This window comes from Sminthopsis crassicaudata, chromosome 2 (assembly GCF_048593235.1).
Source record: "Sminthopsis crassicaudata isolate SCR6 chromosome 2, ASM4859323v1, whole genome shotgun sequence".
Classification (NCBI taxonomy): domain Eukaryota; kingdom Metazoa; phylum Chordata; class Mammalia; order Dasyuromorphia; family Dasyuridae; genus Sminthopsis; species Sminthopsis crassicaudata.
The window spans coordinates 137,470,121-137,492,504 of record NC_133618.1 but is presented as its reverse complement, the minus strand read 5'-3'; the positions used below and the strand labels follow the sequence as shown (position 1 = coordinate 137,492,504).

The 22,384-nt window shown below is 35.0% G+C and overlaps 1 protein-coding gene across 1 annotated transcript in view; it reads right to left on the bottom strand.

Moving 5' to 3' along the window:
- The window catches only part of CHRNB3 (cholinergic receptor nicotinic beta 3 subunit), a 38,420-nt gene that overhangs the window by 5,379 nt on the left and 10,657 nt on the right, over positions 1-22,384 (bottom strand). The window contains exons 2-4 of the mRNA XM_074285040.1: positions 15,956-16,107; positions 15,167-15,211; positions 144-253 (exon numbers count right to left, since the gene is read on the bottom strand). Of these exons, the coding sequence (XP_074141141.1) occupies positions 144-253; positions 15,167-15,211; positions 15,956-16,107 (307 nt within the window). The remainder of the gene's footprint in view (positions 1-143; positions 254-15,166; positions 15,212-15,955; positions 16,108-22,384) is intronic.

Here is a 22,384-nt window from a genome sequence, read left to right as displayed (position 1 = left end):
AAAATATATATGGGCATATTCATATTTGTTTTTCTCTTGAAAAATAGGGTAGTGCATTTTACATTTTATATTAGTAGAAAAGCAACTTTCCCTTTTAGTATTGAAATTAATCTCTTTAATCCATTTCCCTGTAAGATACTTACTTTTCAAAAAGAACTATATCAGGAAGCCAAAGAGATTCAGATGGCACTTTAATGGAGCTGATTCCACCATATTCATCAGGGTTCCAGCGTAACTTATGATCTATCCATTCCTGTAGAGAATCAATGAAAAATTAATTAGAATTTTGACCGTATTGATTATCAATCCTTCCCTAAAACACCTACTGGGGACTCCCATGATGTGGAGGAGAGCAATTTCATGATGAGACCTGTCTAAGCTCTAAGGAAACTGAGAAGCCCCTATCCTTGTCCTGAATTTCTAAAGTTTTTAGAATTGTCATATTTAGCTACGAATTTATTTAATGGTCATATTTAACTAAGTAATGTGACATAGGGAATAGGCTACCAGTATGGGATTCAAATCTTGACTCTGTTACTTACTATGATCACAGACAAGTAAGCGCTCACTATGTGTACCAAGGACTATGAATCTCATGGGGTCCAAAGTGACTTTTCTAAGACAATAAGTCACAAATTTCTGAGAATGTAAACAACTTGAGGCCAGAGACTGTTTTTGCCTTTCTTGTTATCTGCAGTACTTAGCACAGTACTGGTGTTTAGTAAGCACATGATAAATATTTGTTGATATGCTGATCAATTGATCTATATCAGGGGAAAGATTTTTCATAACAGGATTTCCAAACATTGATAAAACCATAGATCCAAATTAAAAAAAAAATTAGTTGTAGTTTAAAGTGATTTTTATATGGTCAGCTTTCCAATGGCTTACTCAACAGGATTGCAAAGCATAAGTAGATGATGGATGGATATCACAATTATTATGCATGTAGATTTTTATAATACTTTAGATACAAAATCTCATAGAATCTGACCTGAAAAGTAAATTCTTCTGCATTTCTGACTATTGTCTGGACAGTGAGCAATTATATAGTCTCTGTAGAACGACATTACACTGAGTTAAAGAGAGGGGCTCCATGTGATTCCATCAGAATCACTGTGACATAACCCTTTATAATTGAGTCCAGAGTAAACAAATGGATGATAGAACTGTGATAGTGAAATATTCATGAAATCTGAAGTCTGATAAGAGCAATACAGCCAAGTCATCATCATGATTAATATACAGTATGTCTTGAAATTTTCATGGTGCTCTGCTCCATCTTGGACAAACAAAGTAGAGTAGATGCAGTCCCTTAAAGAACTTGTAATTGCAGACATAAAATTTGCATGACTATGGGAAAGGCCTTCCCTGGGACTGGCAGTTCTCTGGCCCCATCTCAGAGTTTTCTGTGCTTCTTTGAGATGACAGGACACACGGCATACTTTTTTCTAATTTTTACTGAAAGGATTTTCTCCCCCTTTTCTGTAGAAGTGATAATACTCTGGTAAAAATATCTCATTGATGTGGACATTCTCTCTAGTGATGGAGATTACAAGCTATCCATACCTACTTGTCTTGTAACACTTCTCCACATCCATCCTTAGATTTATCACAAGTAGTTCCCTCAATGTGCTGCAGTCCTTCCTTGCATGTACTCAACATCTCCCTCTTCCATGTCAATGTACCATAAAGATAAATTATTCTTCATTGTCTCTATGTGATCACCCCATCCTTTTTAATGGCCACATGAATGAAAATTCTCTTTAAAAATCTAATCTCTTGGATCTAGATATGGGCTAGTTCTTATGGGCAAAAAGCTCAAATATTTCTCTCATAATAATTTAGGGTGTTATGAGCGAGGTGTCATGATGGATAGAATACTGGGCCTGGAGTCAGAAAACTAGACTTCTTGAATTCAAATCTGGTCTCAATCCCTTTACAAGCTGTTTGACCCCAAGCAAGTCACTTTTACCTGTTAGCATTAATTTTCTTATCTGTAAAGTGGGCTAGAAAAGGAAATGGCAAACCATTCCAGTATCATTGCAACACAAAAACAAAAAAACCCAAATGCGGTGGCACACAGTTGGACATAACTGAAAAATGAATCAACAACAACAGATTTACAATGAAGCCTCTTCTATTTGGGGATTATATGTGGGTAGTTTTTAGGGCCCTTTGAAATTCTCACTGTGCTAGTGGACCCTTTGGGTACTTAGTTACTCAGTATCTAAATCTAATTCATAATCAGGAATGTTGATTCAACATTTTTTTTTCTCAGTAAAAATCTTTGTGTTTATATTTGTTTTGTTTTTGGAGTTGAGTCCTCAGGGAGATAATATATTTAGAGGAATGAAATTCAGAAAATTTAAAAAATATAACCTTTACTCACACCTCCTTAATCACAATAACATAGCCAATTTTCAGGGTTTACTATAGTCAGGATAACATCTCCCCTTCTCTTGCCTTTGGTTTAATAAAGAAAATGTCTATCCCAATCCAAAATGGGACTGGGACATCTAGTTGTATGCTCCACAGTTACAAGATTGGAAGACAGATGGTTGGAATGTAAACTAGTCTTCATTTAATTTCCACATAAGTAGTTCCTTAAAGCAAGTGGCATTTCAGAAAACATTTGGTAGAATGTACATTTATAGGATAGTTTGATTCAATTCAACAAATATTTTTTGACCACCAACTAGATATAGGACATAACCTAGTAATAATGTTTAGCCACATTACTCAAAGAAGAAACAAAGCCAATCTCAAGGAATTTATAGTCTAATGAAAGAAAAAAGACATATTCATAAGTAATTGTGTAGAATGAGGGAAAGAAGTTCTCTTTAACCCATTAATGAAATCATAGAATAGGCAACAGAAAGATGAGTTATTAATGGGTTAAACAAAATATACAAATATGTCTATCCTTGTTACTCCTTTATAAAGTGTGAAGGAGTTCTTCCTAATGGCACCAGAGGGGTAACTTACCATTATTAAGATTTAGTATTTAACCAAAGATCGGGCATAATTTTAATGGTTTGCCAATTTGAAAGTTGAGTTAAGAGTCCACCACAGCAGGAAATAGTTTTGTGGAATAGAACTTCTGCACTTTTATCTGAGGAAAATGGAGGGAGAAAGAGTATCTACTTCTCTTCCTCCATTGATCATGGCATCAAGTAGCAAAGCTATGCATCTAGTAGGAGGTGAAAGGGGATGAGTTTTGAATCAGTAAAACTGTCTCCAAGGATGTGACCCTTAGTTACAGACAAAAGGAACAATTATGGATTCAAGACAGAATTAACTTTTCCAGTTATGATGAAGAGAGCAGTAGAACCACATAACAACTGAGCAAACTACCCTTTCTTTATGCTCCATCTACGGGGAAATAAAATGAAAATACCAAAAGGGAATAGACATGTAAGTCCTATGGTACCAGAGGCCTTGGCCATCTGTGTTCCCTATTTGTATGCTTTACAACCAGTGTAGCCTAACTTTGTGCCCATTCTTCCCACTGACAATGTATGTTTTTGAGGGAAAGTGTGTCAAAAATTTATGGAGAAACATCTTGTAGGTACCATCATTTAAATGCTTTTGCTTTAAGCTAAATATGTCTATTGGCTGACTACTAAAGGTAAATGCACCAAACAGAGGTCTTGTAAAGACAATTGTCCCCAAAACACTTATTGCTACTTTGAGGGGCATATCTGAGTCACAGGTCAGTAGAAAATAGCAGAGAAGAAGAAAATAGTATATAATAATGAGTTCCAAATACTTTCAAGAAGTGTTGTCATATGGATGGGATTTCAACTTTTTCTGCTTTGTGTCAGAAAGCAGAACAAGCAACAGTGGGTAGAAGTTAGAGAATGGTAGATTTAGATTTAATGTAAGGAAATATTCCTAGCCGTTATAATCATCCAAGAATGGAAATGTTTGTCTTAGGAGGTAGTTGGTTCCATTTCAAGCAGAGACCAGTTAAGGATATGGTAGATGAGTTTCCCAAACAAGTATGAGTTGGACCAGGTGGCCTCCAAGTTCCCTTTCAGCTAAGATTCAAGATTTGGGGGACTTTGACTCAAAAAAATACTTTAGTTCATGAATTTTAGCAGGATGAAATATCCTTGTGTCATGTTCCATGATGGATATTCTTCCCGTCAAACTCTGTGTTCCACTATCTAAAAGTCTAAGTTGAACCCTGGGCAAATCTAGTCATGCTAGTAAGTCCCTATATACATTTAAATTTAATTTTCATTATTAACATTTTCTCCATGTTCTCCTAAGTCTCTAGACAATCAACAAAACAATACATCAAGACCCATTTGAATCTTTATTGATTTTGTTGTAAATAGTAACAATGTAACAATTGGCTCTTAGGAGCCAAAAACCTTTGTGGAAGATTAAAGAGGTCAATGCAGAATGACCAGTGTTACAGTAGAGTTCTTGGCACCTTATAGGGCTTTTCTATGGGGTCTACATGTGGTCAGAATGTAGTAGCTGGCATTCACCACAGAAGGAGCAAATGAACTCTATTTACTTACAGCCAGGGGCATGAGCATTTTGTTTGTCTTATTTTAAATTGTGTTAATAATCATTTCCTATACAATTCATCAGATCAACCTTGCTATTGATTTAATTGAGCAATTATGGTGGCTAAAAACTCTGGACTGACTCCTTTTTTGATTCAAAAATTTTTATTGCATAGACTCAACCACTAAGCCTCTTTAGTTTATTGATGTTCTGAACCCTGTGATTGATACTCAACTAAGCACCTTGAAACACATGTAGAATTCTATGATTTCATGTTAAGCTGAAAAATCTTAGAGATTGATTTTAGATTGGCAGTATCCATGTATCTGGATTTCAGAAAATTATCCTGGAGAAGCTATTTTTTAAGAGGAGAGAGTTTCATAGTCTGCCATCTTGAATTCAGAATCACAATCTCTTAATCATTTGAGAGTTCGAAGTCGTCTAGTACAATCTGTACATGAAAGAAATTCAGAATAATTTCAGAAAGATTCCTTTTCTGAACTAATTTACCATTCTCATCCCCAATCAAAATGTCAAAATATTTACTTAAGAGGGGACTAAAATTTATGAGTAGAGACACTATGAAGGCAAGCGTGGACAGTGAAACTTCCACCCATTTAAAATTCTTGAAGAAAATAATAGTAATATGGGTTTGGGTCAGCACAGTTCAATTGATAGAGAGCTGAATTTGCAAATCCTGCCTCAGACACTAGCTGTGTGACCCTGAGCAAGCCATCTCTGTTTGCCTCAATTCTTCTTCTGTAAAATGAGGAGGTTGGCTCGAATAGTCTCTAAGGTTCCCTTTCACCTCTAAAGCTATAATGCTATGATGATAATCCACTTGGTAATACTGTGCAAAGGACTACCAGCAATAGCACTGTCATTCTTGCTACCAACCTATCCACAATGGTGGTGAAGAGACTTCAAGTCACAACTCCCCAGGACCCATTCTCTTAAAAGCCCCAGGAAATTGTTGGCAATATCCCTGCTCCTGACCCTTGATCTCCTACAGCTCTGGAACCTCAGGAGGGCTCCTCTCCTTGGTCTTCTCTCTTGCCAGTGGCACCTTAAAAATAACATCCCAGGTTTGTGCAGCCTGTTCCAGTCAAGACTCCCAAAACTCTTTTCAAATATGAACTCAGGGCTATTTAACACCAGCCACAATAGGAAATGGAATAAGGGAAGAGGTGGCTAGACAGTAGAACCAAATATTAAAGTTAATCCACAGGAAAAAAAAATCTTTGATTCTAAATATGTACTATAACATTTCCACCTTCATTTTCTTTCCTTGCACATTTACATAAAATAACCTTTGCCTGGTGAGGTTATGATGATCTGAAACAATATTCCACTTAAACCCTACTAAATTGGATTTTTCTCATTGTAAATAACTCAACCTTTAAAATTATTCAGTTTAAAAGTTAAATCAAATATGGATGAGGATCAAATATGTAATTCAGAGTCATAATATCAGCACTTTAGAGATAGATGAGACTTTAGATATCAACTGGCCCAACACTCTTATTTTTCAAATGGCAAAAATGAGGACTAAAGATGGACCCAGAGACTAGAAATGATTCATCTAAGATCATATGATGGAGCTGGGATTCAAATAGTGATGCCAGAACTAATGATTCTGTCTCCCTTCTCCCTTCTACAATGAGCTCTCTCACTGATTCCCAAACTTTGTAATCTAATAAGGTGACTCAGTTTATAAGAGGGTAAGTGCATTGTGAATTTCTCAAAATAAAATTAATTTTGTTTCACTTTAGTTTTAAGGTAAATATCTGCCAAATGGCCTTTGGGCCTATCTGGGGAGTCCATCCTAGATGAGATAGTTGAGCTGTCAGTTTAGGAAATAAGAATTATAAATAGCCTTTGTTTGTGGTAAGGAGAAGGGGCAGAACCAAAGGAACCATGTCAAGAACCAAGGAAACATGTCAAGATGGTCACAGCTGAAAATTGAAATGATTTCAATCCATTCCATTAAATAAAAGTAGGAAACTCTGGATATATTCTCAAAACCCTTTGGTTTATTTCTAAAAGTCAGAAGGCTTGGTTTTAAATCTAATTGAAAATTGGTTTTGAATTTCCTTATCTGTAAAAGGAGGAGATTGGACTAGATGAATTTCTGAAAGGTCCCTTCTAGTTCTAGAGCTGTGGTGATCCAATGATTTTAGAGGCAGATGACTGGGTTACTTGGTTCTATCTTGTTTTGTTCCTCCTTACTAAAAACAGTTGTTATTTATGTAACACTTGATATAACTTGAGGTAGAATATCGATATTATTGTATATTATTTGGATATTATTACCACCATGTTACAGATGAAGAAACTAAGTCTCAGAGAGGTCTCACTTATTACATTGTGTGACTTTGTCCAAGGTTACATAGCCAGGGGTAGCATAACTCCAAATCTTGTATTTTTTGCATGATGGAATTTCCTCCATTATATATTTTTATAGCATATCACATTTTAGTACATGTGTGTTCAGTTTTTTCAGTCATGTCTAACTCTTCCTGACCCCATTTGGAGTTTTCTTAGCAAAGATTCTAGAGTGGTTTGCCATTTCCTTCTGCAGCTCATTTTACAGATGCAGACAGGATTAAATGACTTGCCCAAGTCATACAACTTGTAAGTGTCAGAATCCAGATTTGAACTCAGGAAGATGAGTCTTTCTGATAGCAAGCTCAGAGCTCTATCTATTGTGCCACCTAGCTGCCCACATATTATACTATCCTATCCTATAACAGTTACATATTACAATTATCTAATATATGCATTTTATTTTCCAACTAGATTATAAACTCTATGAGGGCAGGGACTATGCCTTGTAAATTTGTATCAGTCCCAGCTCTGGGCATACAATAAATTTGGTAAGATCAGGGTTTCTTATTTTCTGCAATTATTTTCTCTAAAAAACAACAGAGCTATTCCTAGAATTTGATTCACCCTTGTCTCCTTTGACATACCTTCCTGGTCACCTAAATGCATAGAAACTCTGATTTGTTGGATTTCTGAAGACCACATGAATCATAATATCCTTTACCATAGACTACCCTAATGACTAAATGTATTTCCATATGTTGAAAAGTTGTGTGTGTTCTGGTGCACTCAGAAAAACTAAATATCTTCTGTATCCTTACGCATTTATTTGTGCCTGAGCAAAGAAATCTATCTTTTTGTTAACTGCTCAGTGATACTTAAGCATCTCATTTCATCCTAATGTCAAACTTGAACTTGAAAGTACTCATATTAGTCACCTTCAACAATAAACCCTAATAAATGTTTTATTGAATTAAATATTCTTTGTACTCTTAGTTGATTTAAAAAAAAAAACAGTTATTGGAGAAACAATTCTGACTTGAAGTACCAAGCTTGACAAATAGCTAACCAACTTTATTTTTCTTAAGATGGATGGAGATGATAAATGACCAAAGCAAGTCTCAGTTACAATGGTACCAAGCTTGCACAGATTCCCCAGAGGTAGTTTGAAAATTCCAGTATAAAGACCCTAGGGCACCTAGGCTTTGCCATAATATATAAGGTCCTTAGCTGGGACTAGAAGGATGGATGATGTACTCAAGTGACCATGATGGCAAGTGATCCAGCTTCCCAGTTTTAATGGGATTAGATCTGAGGAAAGAAAATGATTTCCAAGTTTTCTGTGACTTCTGACACAAATATTCTGAAAGTATAAGGAAAGACTCCAAAGTTGTAGGCAAGTTTGTGACACAGTCTAATTGTCAATCCCATAGTGTGCCAAAGTCCTCTAAGCAGTTTACTTTATCATAGAATACATTAAAACTTATTCCAGAGACACATTATACACACCACAAAGCAACACAAACACAGGGAAAGTCACAGATAGTAAGATTCCATAAAGTTGTGCTTGTTTATATGCCAACATAAGGCTTCAACCATCTTTTTTGCTTCCCCTGAATCAATCAATCAATCAACATTTATTAAGCACCTACTATGTGCCAGGTTCTGTGCTAAGCCTTCCCATTAATCTACTCAAGCTTATGTTATAAGGGCTACTTTAGGAACTGCAATCCAAAGATCCTAGAACCTTCTTGCTATTATTTGCTGCTAATAGATGGCCTTAGAATGAGAATAAATCTAATTCTCTTCTTAGAATACATGTTAATAATAATAATCATAATAATAGCGGACATTTATATATTGTGCTTACTGGAATAGTTAAGTACTTAATTGCTATCTCATTTAATACAACAACTCTGGGAGGTAGGTGCTATAATTATTTCTATTTTACATATGAGGAAATTAAGGCAAATAGGGGGTTAAATAACTTGTCCAGGATCACAAGGCTAGTATCTGAGTCAAGTTTTCCTGACTCCTGGCCCTGAGCACTATTCTCTGTACCATATAGCTGCCCTCTTTTTAAAGGCAGAGCACTGAAATGAATATAGGAATACACACACATTGGAGCTGTCTTTAAACCCACAAACCACTTGGTCCTATTAGCAATAATCGCTGCTTTCCTGTCTCCTCGAGCCCTGCTCCTATAACTTATATTAATAATAATAATAATAATTCTTGCCCCACTTAAATTCTCTAATTCTCTAAGACTAAAACGAATTTTACATATAGAAGTGATATATTCTACAATCATAGACTATTATCATTAATCATCATCGTTATGATTTTAACTTGTGGTAGGAATGTTAAGCACATTGCAGGCATCTGAGAAATTACTAGCATAGTGCTTAAAGAGCATCCATTTACCTTGGAGGACCCTTCTCCAGTCTGCATTTTTAACTCTTAACTGCTGACACATCTGTGAAAATTTTCACAGGGATAGAGGAGTCATATATCTATAATTACACTTACCTACTGAACTGTAAAACTTGGTGACTCAGAAGATGAATTTTTTATTCTTGCTGACCCTTGTCCCCTTAGGAAAGCTGTCTTATAAAGTCTTTCTTTCAAGTTTGTTCTTACCCAATGCTTATTTAACTCCTTTAGGCCTTAGTTTCCTCATCTCTAAATCAACCAATAACTATTAAGCACCTACTATGTGCTAAGTGCTGGTAAAATAAAATAAGCTTTGAGCTTGGGGAACTTGGATTAGATGACTTTTGGGGTGATTTCTGACTCTAAATCAATGACAAATACTAATCTACACATTTCTTCCATTTATAAAAGGAAGAGCTTGACCTCAGTGAGCTCTAAGGCTCTTTGATATCCATAGTTCTTTGATGTGTTCCATAGTTCCTGTCAAAAAGAGCCAGATTTATGTCACTGAAGGAAAATTGGGTTCAATTTCTCATTTGCTTCTAATAGTCTCCCTGAACTAAGGTCTTTTTAACCTTGGAGTGGAGGGAGCAGAAATCAGGAGCTCAGGACATTAAGTAGTTTCTCGTGCTGACTCAGTGAGTCACTATTAATAATATATTTATCGTTTATGGGTTTTGATTACTTCGTAGAGTGCAAAGGAAAGAGGAAAAAGTATATGCAAAGTAAAATCAATATAAATAAAAATAGCTCCCCATTGAAGTCTGCTTTGAACATTTATCTAGGCCTTGATGAAGGTCTTTGGTGGGATGACTCTGGACAAATCATTTAACCTTGTTTACCTTAGTTTTCTCATCCATAAAATGATCTAGAAAAGGAATCAATAAACTACTCCAGTATCTCTACCAAATAAACTGCAATTGCAGTTACAAAGTATTGGACACGACTGAAATGACTGAACAAAAATAAAAGTCACAGAATTACAGACTCTCACCTGGAATCTGTATTCTGGGTCTTGGGTCTCTAGAGGAAATTCCTATTCATAGAACATTAGCACTTGGAAGAAACCTTAGAAATAACTTACACAAAATCCTTCATTTTGGACATGAGGGAATGGAGGCTCACTTCCTTTCTGATGTGTGCATTTTGATTTGATTTGTGAAAACTGGAGGAGTTGAGTAATTGCAGCCAAAGTTACATAGCTATTTTCACTAGGATTTGAAATAAGGAAAGGCTGATGAGCAATTATTATCTCATTTGATCCTCACAGCAACCATGGAGGTAGGTGTTATTATTATTCTCATTTTACATATGGGAAAACTGAGGCAAGCAGGCTAAGTGACTTGCCAAAGGTCACACAGCTAGTGTCTAAGGCTGGATTTGAACTCAGATCTTCCTGACTCTCTACCACGCCACCATCTATCTCTTACATTAGTCAAATCTCTATATAATGACTCCTAAGTCCAGTATTTTCTGAACTCTTCTCTACTGCTGCTGTCATAGGAAAATACATTTAAAATGAGCACAGAAATATTATCAGTGGTGATTGGCTGTAGATAAAATGATATAATTAGTTCTCTACTTAAGCAAAGTAGGAAAATGAAGGCAGGATGTGATCATTGTCTCTAGACAATTGGTTGTGAGAAGGATTAGACTTGTACTGCTTGGCCCTGGAGGAACAAGGGAGATAGATACTTCCTACAATATGGTTATATTTATTTAATATATTTATATATATTTTACACTTAATAATACATCTGTACATGCTGTTTCCCCTGATAGAATGGAAGTTCCATTAAAGCAAAGATTTTTTTCCTTTTTTTTTTTTTTTTTTTTTACAGGCATTGTAAATAGTGACTGAAACATAATAAATGCTTGTTGATTGGCTAGATATGCTATGGCCTACTTATGTCCACCATCTGTTTTCTCAGTGCCCTTTGAGTGAACTGCCATTTTAATTCTTCACATGATGTGGTATTTCATGATTTATAGTCAACATTATCCTTGGATGAATACCAATATTAAAAAGATGCGTCTCTGTTTCAGGGAGAATCCAGGAGTCATTAAAAGCACAGGACAATTTCCCAAAAGCAATCTAGGTTCCTAGCTTTCTCCTATTTAATTGTAAACCCAGTTCACTTTCTTTTTCCAGAGTATGTAACAGATTTGAGTGCATGATAGACTAACTCTTTGAATTGCACATCAGTTGTACAGCTGAGACAACAAACATCCTTCATTTAATTATTTCTTCTACTGAATCTCAAATATTTACCCAGGGACATAATATATGATAGTTGAATACTAGGATAAACTCTCTGAAAGATAGGATATGGTCATTTAAATCAGTGGTGTCAAATTTAAATAGAAATGGGGGGTCACTAATTTGTACATAAGAATCCCTTAGATTTTAAAATGTAATTTTATTTTGTTAAATGCTTCCTATGCCTTTGGGAATTTTGCAGCTGAGCCCCTGTGTTTAACACCTCTGGTATAGATCCTGGGCACACATTAACTCTTTCTGGACAACTTTGGTTGTGAGTAAACTAATAATCAGTTTTGACTATTAAATCTTTTCACTTCTTGCTAGCAATGCATGCAAGAACTTTTTTTTTTACTAATCTAAGTAGGAAAGGACCCCAGGGTTCATGCAGGAACATTTTTTCTGTAGTATTCTGTAGCATTCCTGACAAACTCTCTTCCAATCTTTGCTTGAACACCTCCAATGAGGGGTATTGATAGAATATGCCATTGACTGCTTATACCAACTATATGTTTTGCCAGTGCCCCTAGAGCCATTTGCAACCCAAGACAGTTTATTCTTCTTGGAAAAACTTTAACTCTTGGGATACTTCTCTTGATTTGATTCCAACTCCCATCCATTGCTCCTAATCTAGTTCCATGAATCCAGGAAAAGTATTCTTTCTTTTATGGAGCCATTCTTTAAAAACTTGAAGACAGTTATTGTGTTTTCTTTGCATCTCCTCTCTTCAGGCTAAAAATCTCTAGTTCTTTCAACCTAACCTCAAAGAACATGAATTAGAAGTCCTTTGATATCATGGTTACCAAATTCTGGGTATTCCTCAGCTTATCGATGTTCCATACTAAAATGTGCCACCCAAAACTGAATACAGTGTTCCAGATGGAATCTGCCCAAGTCAGAGCAGAGCTGGATGATCTCGCTATACCTTTCTTAATTCAGCCCAAGATTGTATTAAATGTCTTGGCTGCCATATCATGTGATTTACTTACATCAAATTTTCAAATGACTAAAACTGCAGATCTTGTTCAGAACTTACATATAGCCATGCCTCCCCCATTATGTACTAGCAAAAATGGGTTTTTTTGGGAGGTCCAAGAATAAGACTCCATTTACTCCCACTGTCTTTAATCTTATTAGATTTTGTTCAGCATTCTAGACAACCATGATTTTTTTTTAATCCTGATATTTGCTTGTGTATTTTTTTAGCTAGTCCTCTAAGCTTTGTGTCATCTGCAAATTTGACAAGCATTCCATAATTTTATCCAAGTCACTAGTAAAAATATTAAACAGCATGATATGCCCAGCACCATGGTGTCAAGCACAGATTCCTCTACTGGAGATTTCTTTCCAAGTTGTCACAGTTCTATTAATAACAACTCTTCTCTTTCCAGCCATTGAACCAATTCCAAAGCCTCTACTTTACCTTTTTTAACCTACATCTCTCCATCTTGTTCATAAGAAAAGCATGAGAGACTCTGACAAATTCTTTGTAAAATCCAATTAAAATATATTTACAATGTTCCCTTGATCTACCAGTTTAGTAGCCCTGTCAAATAAGAAATAAGGTTAGTTTGGAATAACCTGTTCTTAGTAAAGTCATATTGGCTCTTTGTAATCATTGTTTCCTTTCTAGAAATTCACTAACTCTGCCTTTAATAATATGTTCTAGAATTTTCCCACGAGTCAAAGTCAAACTCACTTGGCCTAGAATTTTAGACTCTGTTCTCTTCCAGTTTTTGGAAATTGAAGCTTTATATGTATGTGTGTGTGTGTGTGTATATATATATATATATATATATATATGTATATATATGTATATATATATACACACACATACATATATATATATATTAGCCATATTTTAAAAATCTGATATATATCTCAGATTAAAATAATTATATTCCAGGATGTGTTTCATCTGGGTTAAGAATCCTAGAAAGACAACATGAAAAAAAAGGAAGGTGAGAACAATAGTCCTTTCACTCTCCAGTTATGTCACTGACTGACAGAGGTATCAGTCAATAACAAGTCAATCAGATGATTGATTATAGGATTCAGAGCTAGAAGGGATCTTGGAGGTAGACTAGTCATCCTACTTTTTTTTTTTTTCATATGAGAACAATGTTGCTCAGGGAGATGAAAAGATTTGTTCAATACTATATAGCTAGGAAGTGGCAGATCTGAGATCCAAACCCACATCTTCTATCAATCCTACCTACCACAGTGTGCATGCAACTTTGTGGCTTGTAAGTAGAAATAATTGAGCATAATGACACCAGAATATCATTTATTTCATTAGACTTAAGTGATAGAAGAAGTTAATGTACTACCTTAGTATTTTTTCCTAAATATTTGTTTGCAAATGATCTGAAAAAGTGAGAGGGAAAGAGAGAGGGGGGAGGGAGGGAGGAAGTGAAAGAGAGACACACTGACTGAGACAAAGACATAATGAGAGAAAAGAGAAAAGAAGGGAGGGAAGGAGAAAGATGAAGGGAGGAAGGGAGAAAGTGGGAGTGTAATTGAGAGAAAGAGAGAGACAGAGATAGAGACAGAGACAGAGAAGTGGCAGGGGTTGGAAGGAGTGAGACTAAGCAGACTTTTTTATTTTAAAGTAAGTTCATTTCAAATATTTGAATTTTAAACATGTTATTTTATGGCTTGTTAAGATACTCCTTGGTATAATGGATAGAAAGTCAATCTGGAAGCCAGCTAGGTTTGAGTACAATTCTGCTTCTGACACATACTCATTGTGTGATCCTGGGCAAACTACTTAACTTCACAATGATCTGGGTAACTCTCTCAGACTATATATAATTTATTTTTTTGCCTTTCAAAAAATTCTTATTTTTAGTTCTAAATTGTCTCTTTCCCTCCACCCCCTTCCTCACCCATTGAGAAAGCAAGAAATATGATATATGATATCTAAGATGATTTATTATTTGCAGAGAAGCTGCCACCTTGTATTGGAAGAAGGAGTTTCCACATTCTTCAGTTCCCCTAAATGAGTGAAATCACAGGTTTGGACCCATTCCCTAGCTATGCATTCATTATTGGGTAAAGCATGAAATCTAATTGAATTTCAAACATAAGAGCATAGTCCTATTCAGGGATTTTCAACTCTATTTAAATCCTGACAATTCCCTATCCTGGTATGAGATGTTTTATCATCTCTTCTCTAGTTGAAGTGCTACCCAGTCCTTTAAAACCAATTCCAATGCTACCTCCTACAGGAAGTTTTCCTGATTCCCTTCTTACCTCAGGAATAATTATGATTTTTCACGGGCATGACACATTTATTATGTAATGTTTGCATTATTATCTCTGTTGTGTTTATATCTGTAAATTCCAAAAGGGTAGGACTGCATCTTATCTAAATGTTAAATATCTCCCTTCTCCCTCAGTGCTCTACACAGAGTTAGCACTTAATAAATGCTTATTGAGTTTTACTGAAATGCATTGGGAGAGCATTCAGATTTAAGAATTGGGGCAAGTACTTAGGCCAAATGGTCTCAAGGCTCCCTATTAGCAATTTTTCTTTCCTTTATCCTAAAAAAATCTAATTATAAATTCTTCCATAGAATAATTGACTTTCTTTATTTGTTACCTTTTTATTTTTAGGTTTACCTGTTTAAGCCATACATTTGTTGTCATCAGCTGATTCTTTTCATCCTAGAAAATTGACAAGAAAAAGAACATGTCAATTGAAACAAAGAACATTATGTGAGGTCATCATTTGTCTAAGATCACTTTCTATTTAAATGACATCTTTGGAAGGGTCTAGACAACTCCACAGAAATAACTATTTTCATTCTCAGTAATTTGCCAACTGCTAAGATGCTTGAGTTTGAAATGATGAAAAACAGCCATCATGAGCATACATCCCATACCTAGCACCTATTTCAAGGGAAGAAAATGTGAACAAGGTTTTGCCAAAGGAATACCTTTGTTACACCTTGTGTGCCAATTTATAGGCCAATTTGGAGTTCAGAAAATATGCTCTTAGTAGTTACAGGGAAAAGCAAAGATATAGGTTAGCGTGTTCTTTGAGTAAGAGGGATGTCTTAATTAAGAGTCTCTAGAAGATGAGCTAATAGAGCTGAGGGTCTATTAGAAAGTCTTACTTTCTAGGATAATAACTCCAAATGGGACCCTCACAACAGATAGTGCTCTGTATATTATCTACCCTAAAATAGGAAAAATAAAAATGTCTCTTTCCCTATTTTGCTCTGCTCTTTATTTTGGACTAATTCCTAGCAAAACTAACAAAAGAAAAAAAAAGTTAAAAAAAGTCCCTTCAAGAATTTTAATGAACCTTTTTTTCACAATTTATTTTTAGATCTTAGTCAAATTACCAGGTTAATGAATCTATTTTGGGGAGAAGTGGTGGTAAGATTTCCAATGATAGTTACTTACCACATCTACGAGCTGAGATATTTTTAACCCAAAATACACTTTTATGGTATCATTGGCATTCAATACAGGGCGAACCCATTTCTGGTACCCTTGGAATAAATTCCTCAGTAGGGCATCTTCAGTTTCTGCTATTGAACTGAACCCCAGAGAAGCTATAAGGACAAAGGAAAATTCAGAATTAATTAATACTGAGTTTAGTTTTCAAAGTTTTTTACAAAGAAAAGGAGGATGGTGGGTAAGAGTTAAGTTAATGATATATTAATAACTACATAGTGAACCAAACTTTCCTTGATGCTACCTTGCCATATGAAGGTGACGGGTCTCTCAAAGGCTCTCAAAGATGACTGGCTTATCAAGCTTTGGTAGCTACTACTCAGTTAAAGTAAAGACCCATTAGTGATTGTTGTATCTGTCACCTGAAGACCATGCCCAAGAAGCTTGTCAGCAAAAGACTGACTTCCAGAACTTTTTCCAACCAAAGTCATTCACAATTACAATCAATTAAGGTAGGACTGCTCTAAAATTCTTTTTCAATGTCCCAGATCTCTTTGACAGTCTATTGAGGTCCATAGAGGCCTTCTCAGAATAATGTTTTTAAATAATAGAAGAAAATGTTGAATTTTGGTTGGAAATTTGTGAAAATAAAGATATAATCCCTTTCCAGCCTCCCCCCCACCCAATCCTCGTCTACTTGATGACTTGCAACCTATACATGGACTGTGCACAAAAAGTTAAGAACCTTTGTTCTAAGGTATAGTGGTCCCACAAATCAAAACAGCTACATTTGAATTTTGGAAATATAATCAGTCAGTTAATAAGCATTTATTAAGTACCTACTGTGTGTCAGCCACTGCTAATCTCTGGGGATATAAAGAAAGACAAAAGATAGTACCTGTTCTCAAGGAACTCACAATATAATAGCTAAGAGATCATACCACCCTAATCCCCTAGTACCATCAAATAATAATATAGCCAACTTTCACAATGTACTTTAAAGTTTGTATTATGTATGTATGTTTTTGTATTTGAATTGTTTCAGTTGTGGGCAAATTTTCAAAAATCCATTTTTTGGTTTTATTGGGAAAGATACTAGAGTGATTTGTTATTTCCTTCTTCAGTTCATTTTATAGATGAGAAAACTGAGGCAAACTGAATTATGGTTAAATGATTTGCTCAAATAGCTAGTAAGTGTTTGTCTGAGGTTAGATTTGAATTCATGAAGATGAATCTTCCTGATTCCTGGTCTGTCACTCTATCAACTGGACCATATAGTTACTTCAGTGGTAAGACATGCTCTTTAAGGAAATTCTTTTGGCAACAGAATGGAGAATGGATTGGAATGAAAGTCATATTTGAACTCACTCTATGCAATCTGCCATCTAGCTATCTATACACATACAAATATATACATATACATAAGTATGTGATGTGTATATGTATTTTAAATATCATTATTATTATCCAGAGAGATGGTTTGCTCTGAGTCAGTTAATATGTGTCAAACTCTGTCCTTCCTGCCTCTAAGTCAAGTATTCTGTCCATAATATCTTTTAGTTGTCTCTCCAAAGACAATAGGAATATCTTACCATCACTCCATACTACAGGATTTTAGAATTATAATGGATTAATGATATAAAGGGCTTCTAGACTTTTTTTTTTTTTTTTTTTTTTTTGGTGAGGCAATTGGGGTTAAGTGACCTGCCCAGGGTCATACAGCCAGGAACTGTTGTGCCTGAGGTCAGATTTGAACTCAGGAACTCCTGACTTCAGGGCTGGTTCGCTATCCACTTCGCCACCTAGATGCCCTTGATTTTTTTAATATAAAGAGATACAGTGGAATTTTTTTTTCTTGAGAATTTATATGTATACAAAACATGAACTGCTGATTACTAACCCTCTCAGTGATTCACCAAGGTTTGGGCTCCCTTTATAAGTGGGGCAACCTAATTGTACAAGTGTGAATGTATATGTGTGTACAGATATCTCTTTGTGCGTGTATTATGCCAGGCGTGATGAAGCTTCTTAATAAACAGATTCCCGATTAATAAAATTTTAAAAATTGGAATTCCATATTAATTGATTTGTCCAAATGTCTTTCTTTTCTGATTCTGAATATATTGTAAAGACTTCAATTTTTTTTTTCCTGTCATATGATAATACTGGGACAGAATCTGGGCATTCTTTTCTCATCTAATCTAGTTGTTGTGAGAAATCATACTGGATAATTTGAATAATTTCATTCTGTTGGAGAGATAATTAGGGAAAACTTATTTTGTTAAACTTCTAGAAATATCCTTCCTCAGAGTTAAGGAAAAAACAGAATAGCAGAGTCATACAAAGCTGTATTCCATTTGTATTATGGTCTCTGTTGATTTCAGGTCTCCCACAAAAGTTCTTCAGGAGGAGGAATTAAGAGTTCACACTGCCTCTCTCATCTCTGAGCCGAGGATACAAGACTGAACTTGAGAGCAAGAACTGCCTTTTCCTTTTGTTTTTATTTTCAGCACTTAACAGAATACCTGACACTTTTTAAATGTTATATATCAGGGCATTTATGTAAATGATAAATTTCTCAGTACTCCTTAAAGTTCCTTGTCTCTTTTCATTTATTTTGGTTTTGGTTTTTTTCAATGCAATTTACAAATTGATGATATACAGATTTAACTTTCCATAAAAATCCTTGAAATATTTGCAAAAATCAAATGGTGCAAAATATAAAATCAACTAAAGAGCAAAAAAAAAAAAAAAAAAAAAGAAAGAAAGAAAGTTTTGCAAATCAATGAAAACAAATCTAAGTTCCTAGAGCAAAGCTGTTCACTAATTGCTTTGAGAATTTTGTCTCCTTTCACTAATATAGGTAGTTTTCTAATTAGCAGCACTATTATGTGTCAAATGAGTTATCATGGAAGTTTCTGGTCTTCCCTAAATGCTAGAAGAGCATTCTGAAGGCAATTGGACCAAGAAGCTAAATGTTCCAGTAGAACTCCCTTTACATTAGCCTCATGGATATATATATTCTCAGAACCAAAGCCTTCCTTCTAGTAGGGAGATTTCATAGAAATAATATATAGCTCCTTAGTATTATCTCTGAATAATTTATTCAGAAGATGGGATAGAGCAATTTCTAAATAATTTATTCACTAATCAGTCATTGATGGAGTCTCTTTTAGCCAGAAGAAACCACTTGCCTCTTCCTAAAAAGATTTTACCTCTTTTGTTCAGATAGTGCCAGGTCAGTACCAATTAAATGAAAGGACCACAATCTACTATATTCTATTATTTCTTTCCTCTCTTAATAGCTGTTTTAAATTTTTTTCTATTTTTTGAAAAGGAGTTATGATACTTTGATTCTGTCTAAACCAGTAAAAATTCATCCATTTATTTTTCTTTGACCTTTTGTGTTTTTTGAATGAGTAGTTTTGGGTCATCTGGGCTTCCACTAAAGCGTAATTCCTTTTTCATCCTTTCTGTGTTTTTTTTTTTTTTTTTTTTTTTTTTTTTTTGTGAGGGGGGTTTCTTGAACCCTTGCATTCATATCTGTCTTCTGCTTTGAGTTTTTGAGAGAAGCTTTAGAACAGAAATTTTTAACAAAAGGCCATGAACTTATAACTTTTTAAATTTATTTGTGTTTATTATTATTATTATTATTATTATTATTATTATTATTATTATACATTATTCTTAATTCCCCTTCCTGGAGAACTTTTTGTGGGAGACCTGAAACCAACAGAAATATACATATATATTATTATACATGATCTCACGTGTTTTATTTTATGCATTTAAAAACAAAATTCAGAGAAGGGGTCTATAGGCTTCATCAGATTGCCAAAGGGGTCCATGACATACACACAAAATGCTAAGAACTTCTTTGTAGGATAGAACTTTCCCAGATTTGGAGGTCTGTTGGATGGTGTTCATTATTCTAGCTTTAGCTATCTATTCCACATACAAAGCAGACTCCTCAATTTGATCTGTATCTCTCTTGAAATTCATTTAAGCGTGTTTAATATCAATCAACTTTTTTTTTTTTTCAAGAATCTATGTACTTCTCTGGTTACCTTTTCCTTTTGAAAGATTAGCCTCCAAAAGGATAACCAGTCTTTCTCCTGGTTGAGCATATTGGATTTTTTATCTATAATTCCTTCCATAATGATACATAGCCCATTTCTCCTTGTCACTCAGAGCAAAACAGACTTTCCCTAAGATTTAGAACTGTCCCAGAAATAGCCTTGGGTAGACTGCAAGACCATCCCTGGTACAATTTGGCAGTGCCAAATTCTTGCTTATAGGGCTCTAGGAAGCCCATCTCAGTGCCAAGGAACAGGAAGGAGGAAGCAGTTTTGACTTAGCTTTGGCAGGCAGGCAGAGGGAGAGAGATCTATAGGGCTAACATGCCCAGACACCTAGTGCTTCCAGAACAGCAAGGGCTCACCTCTTTTCGTTTCATATGTTCCAAAATCTTCAGCAGCATCCTATTAAGTAAAATTCCCATTTCTTTTTCTAGCATTCAAGGACTTTCTTACCCTTTGAGTTTCATCTTATACTACTCCTCTCCCATTTACTCCATATTCTGGACAAACTGCCTAATTCTGTCCCTGAATATTTAATTCACAATGATACAACAGTTTTAAAATATCTGTGGATATAGAATTAAAAAATAATAATCCCTGTTCTCAAGGAGTTTGGATCTACTTAAGGACTGGAGTATTGAGATATATATATATGCAGATAACTTCAAGATGACAAGGAAAAGGTGAAAATTAACAATTGGATGATCAAGAAAGAGCTTGTAAGGAGGAAGTCCCTAAGCCGTGCCTTCAAGGAAACTAATTAGGTACTCTAAAAAGTAGAAGTGAAGATGGAAACAATTTATGTAAAGAAGTAGAGATGGGAGATGGGAGAGTTATATAGGCAACAACTGGCAGGACAATTTCACTGTAATAGAAAATATATGAAGGAAGAAAATAGGAAATATCTGGAAAGGTAAGTGGCAGCCAGATTGTAAAGGTGTTTAAATGCCAATGTGAAGTTCATTCTAGTGATAGTAGGGAACCACTGAAGGCTTTTGAATAAAGGAATGACAAATTCAGGCTTGATCCTTAAAAAGATTTTGATAGGGATGAGCGAATATAATAAAGATGACAATACTCCCTAAACTAATCTATTTATTTAGCGCTATACCAATCAGACTCCCAAGAAACTATTTTAGTGACCTAGAAAAAATAACAACAAAGTTCATATGGAAGAATAAAAGATCGAGAATTTCAAGGGAATTAATGAAAAAAAAAAGTCAGATGAAGGTGGTCTAGGTATACCTGATCTAAAGCTATATTATATAGCAGCAGCAGTCACCAAAACCATTTGGTATTGGCTAAGAAATAGACCAGTCGATCAGTGGAACAGAGTAGGTACAAAGGATAAAAAAGGGTACAACTACAACAATCTAATGTTTGATAAACCCAAAGATATCAACATTAGGGATAAAAATGCATTATTTGAAAAAAACTGTTGGGAAAATTGGAAATTAGTATGCCAGAAATTAGATATGGATCCACACTTAACACCATATACCAAGATAAGATCAAAATGGGTCCATGATTTAGGCATAAAGAATGAGATCATAAGTAGATTAGAGGAACAAAGGATAGTCTACCTCTCAGACCTGTGGAGGAAGAAGAAATTTATGACTAGAGAAGAAATAGAGATCATTATTGATCACAAAATAGAAGATTTTGATTACATCAAACTAAAAAGTTTCTGTACAAACAATACTAATGCAAACAAGATTAGAAGGGAAGTAATGAATTGGGAAAATATTTTATAGTTAAAGGTTCTGATAAAGGTCTCATTTCCAAAACATATAGAGAATTGATCCTAATTTATAAGAAATCAAACCATTCTCCAATTGATAAATGGTCAAAGGATATGAACAGACAATTCTCAGATAATGAAATTGAAACTATATCTACTCATATGAAAGAGTGTTCCAAATCACTACTGATCAGAGAAATGCAAATTAAGACAACTCTGAGATACCACTACACACCTGTCAGATTGGCTAAGATGACAGGAACAAATAATGATGAATGTTGGAGGGGCTGTGGGAAAACTGGGACACTAATACATTGTTGGTGGAGTTGTGAAAGAATCTGGCCATTTTGGAGAGCAATCTGGAACTATGCCCAAAAAGTTATCAAACTGTGCATACCCTTTGATCCAGCAGTGCTACTACTGGCCTTATATCCCAAAGAAATACTGAGGAGGGGAAAGGGACCTGTATGTGCCAAAATGTTTGTGGCAGCTCTTTTCATAGTGGCTAGAAACTGGAAGATGAATGGATGTCCATCAATTGGAGAATGGTTGGGTAAATTATGATATATGAAGACTATGGAATATTATTGCTCTGTAAGAAATGACCAGCAGGAG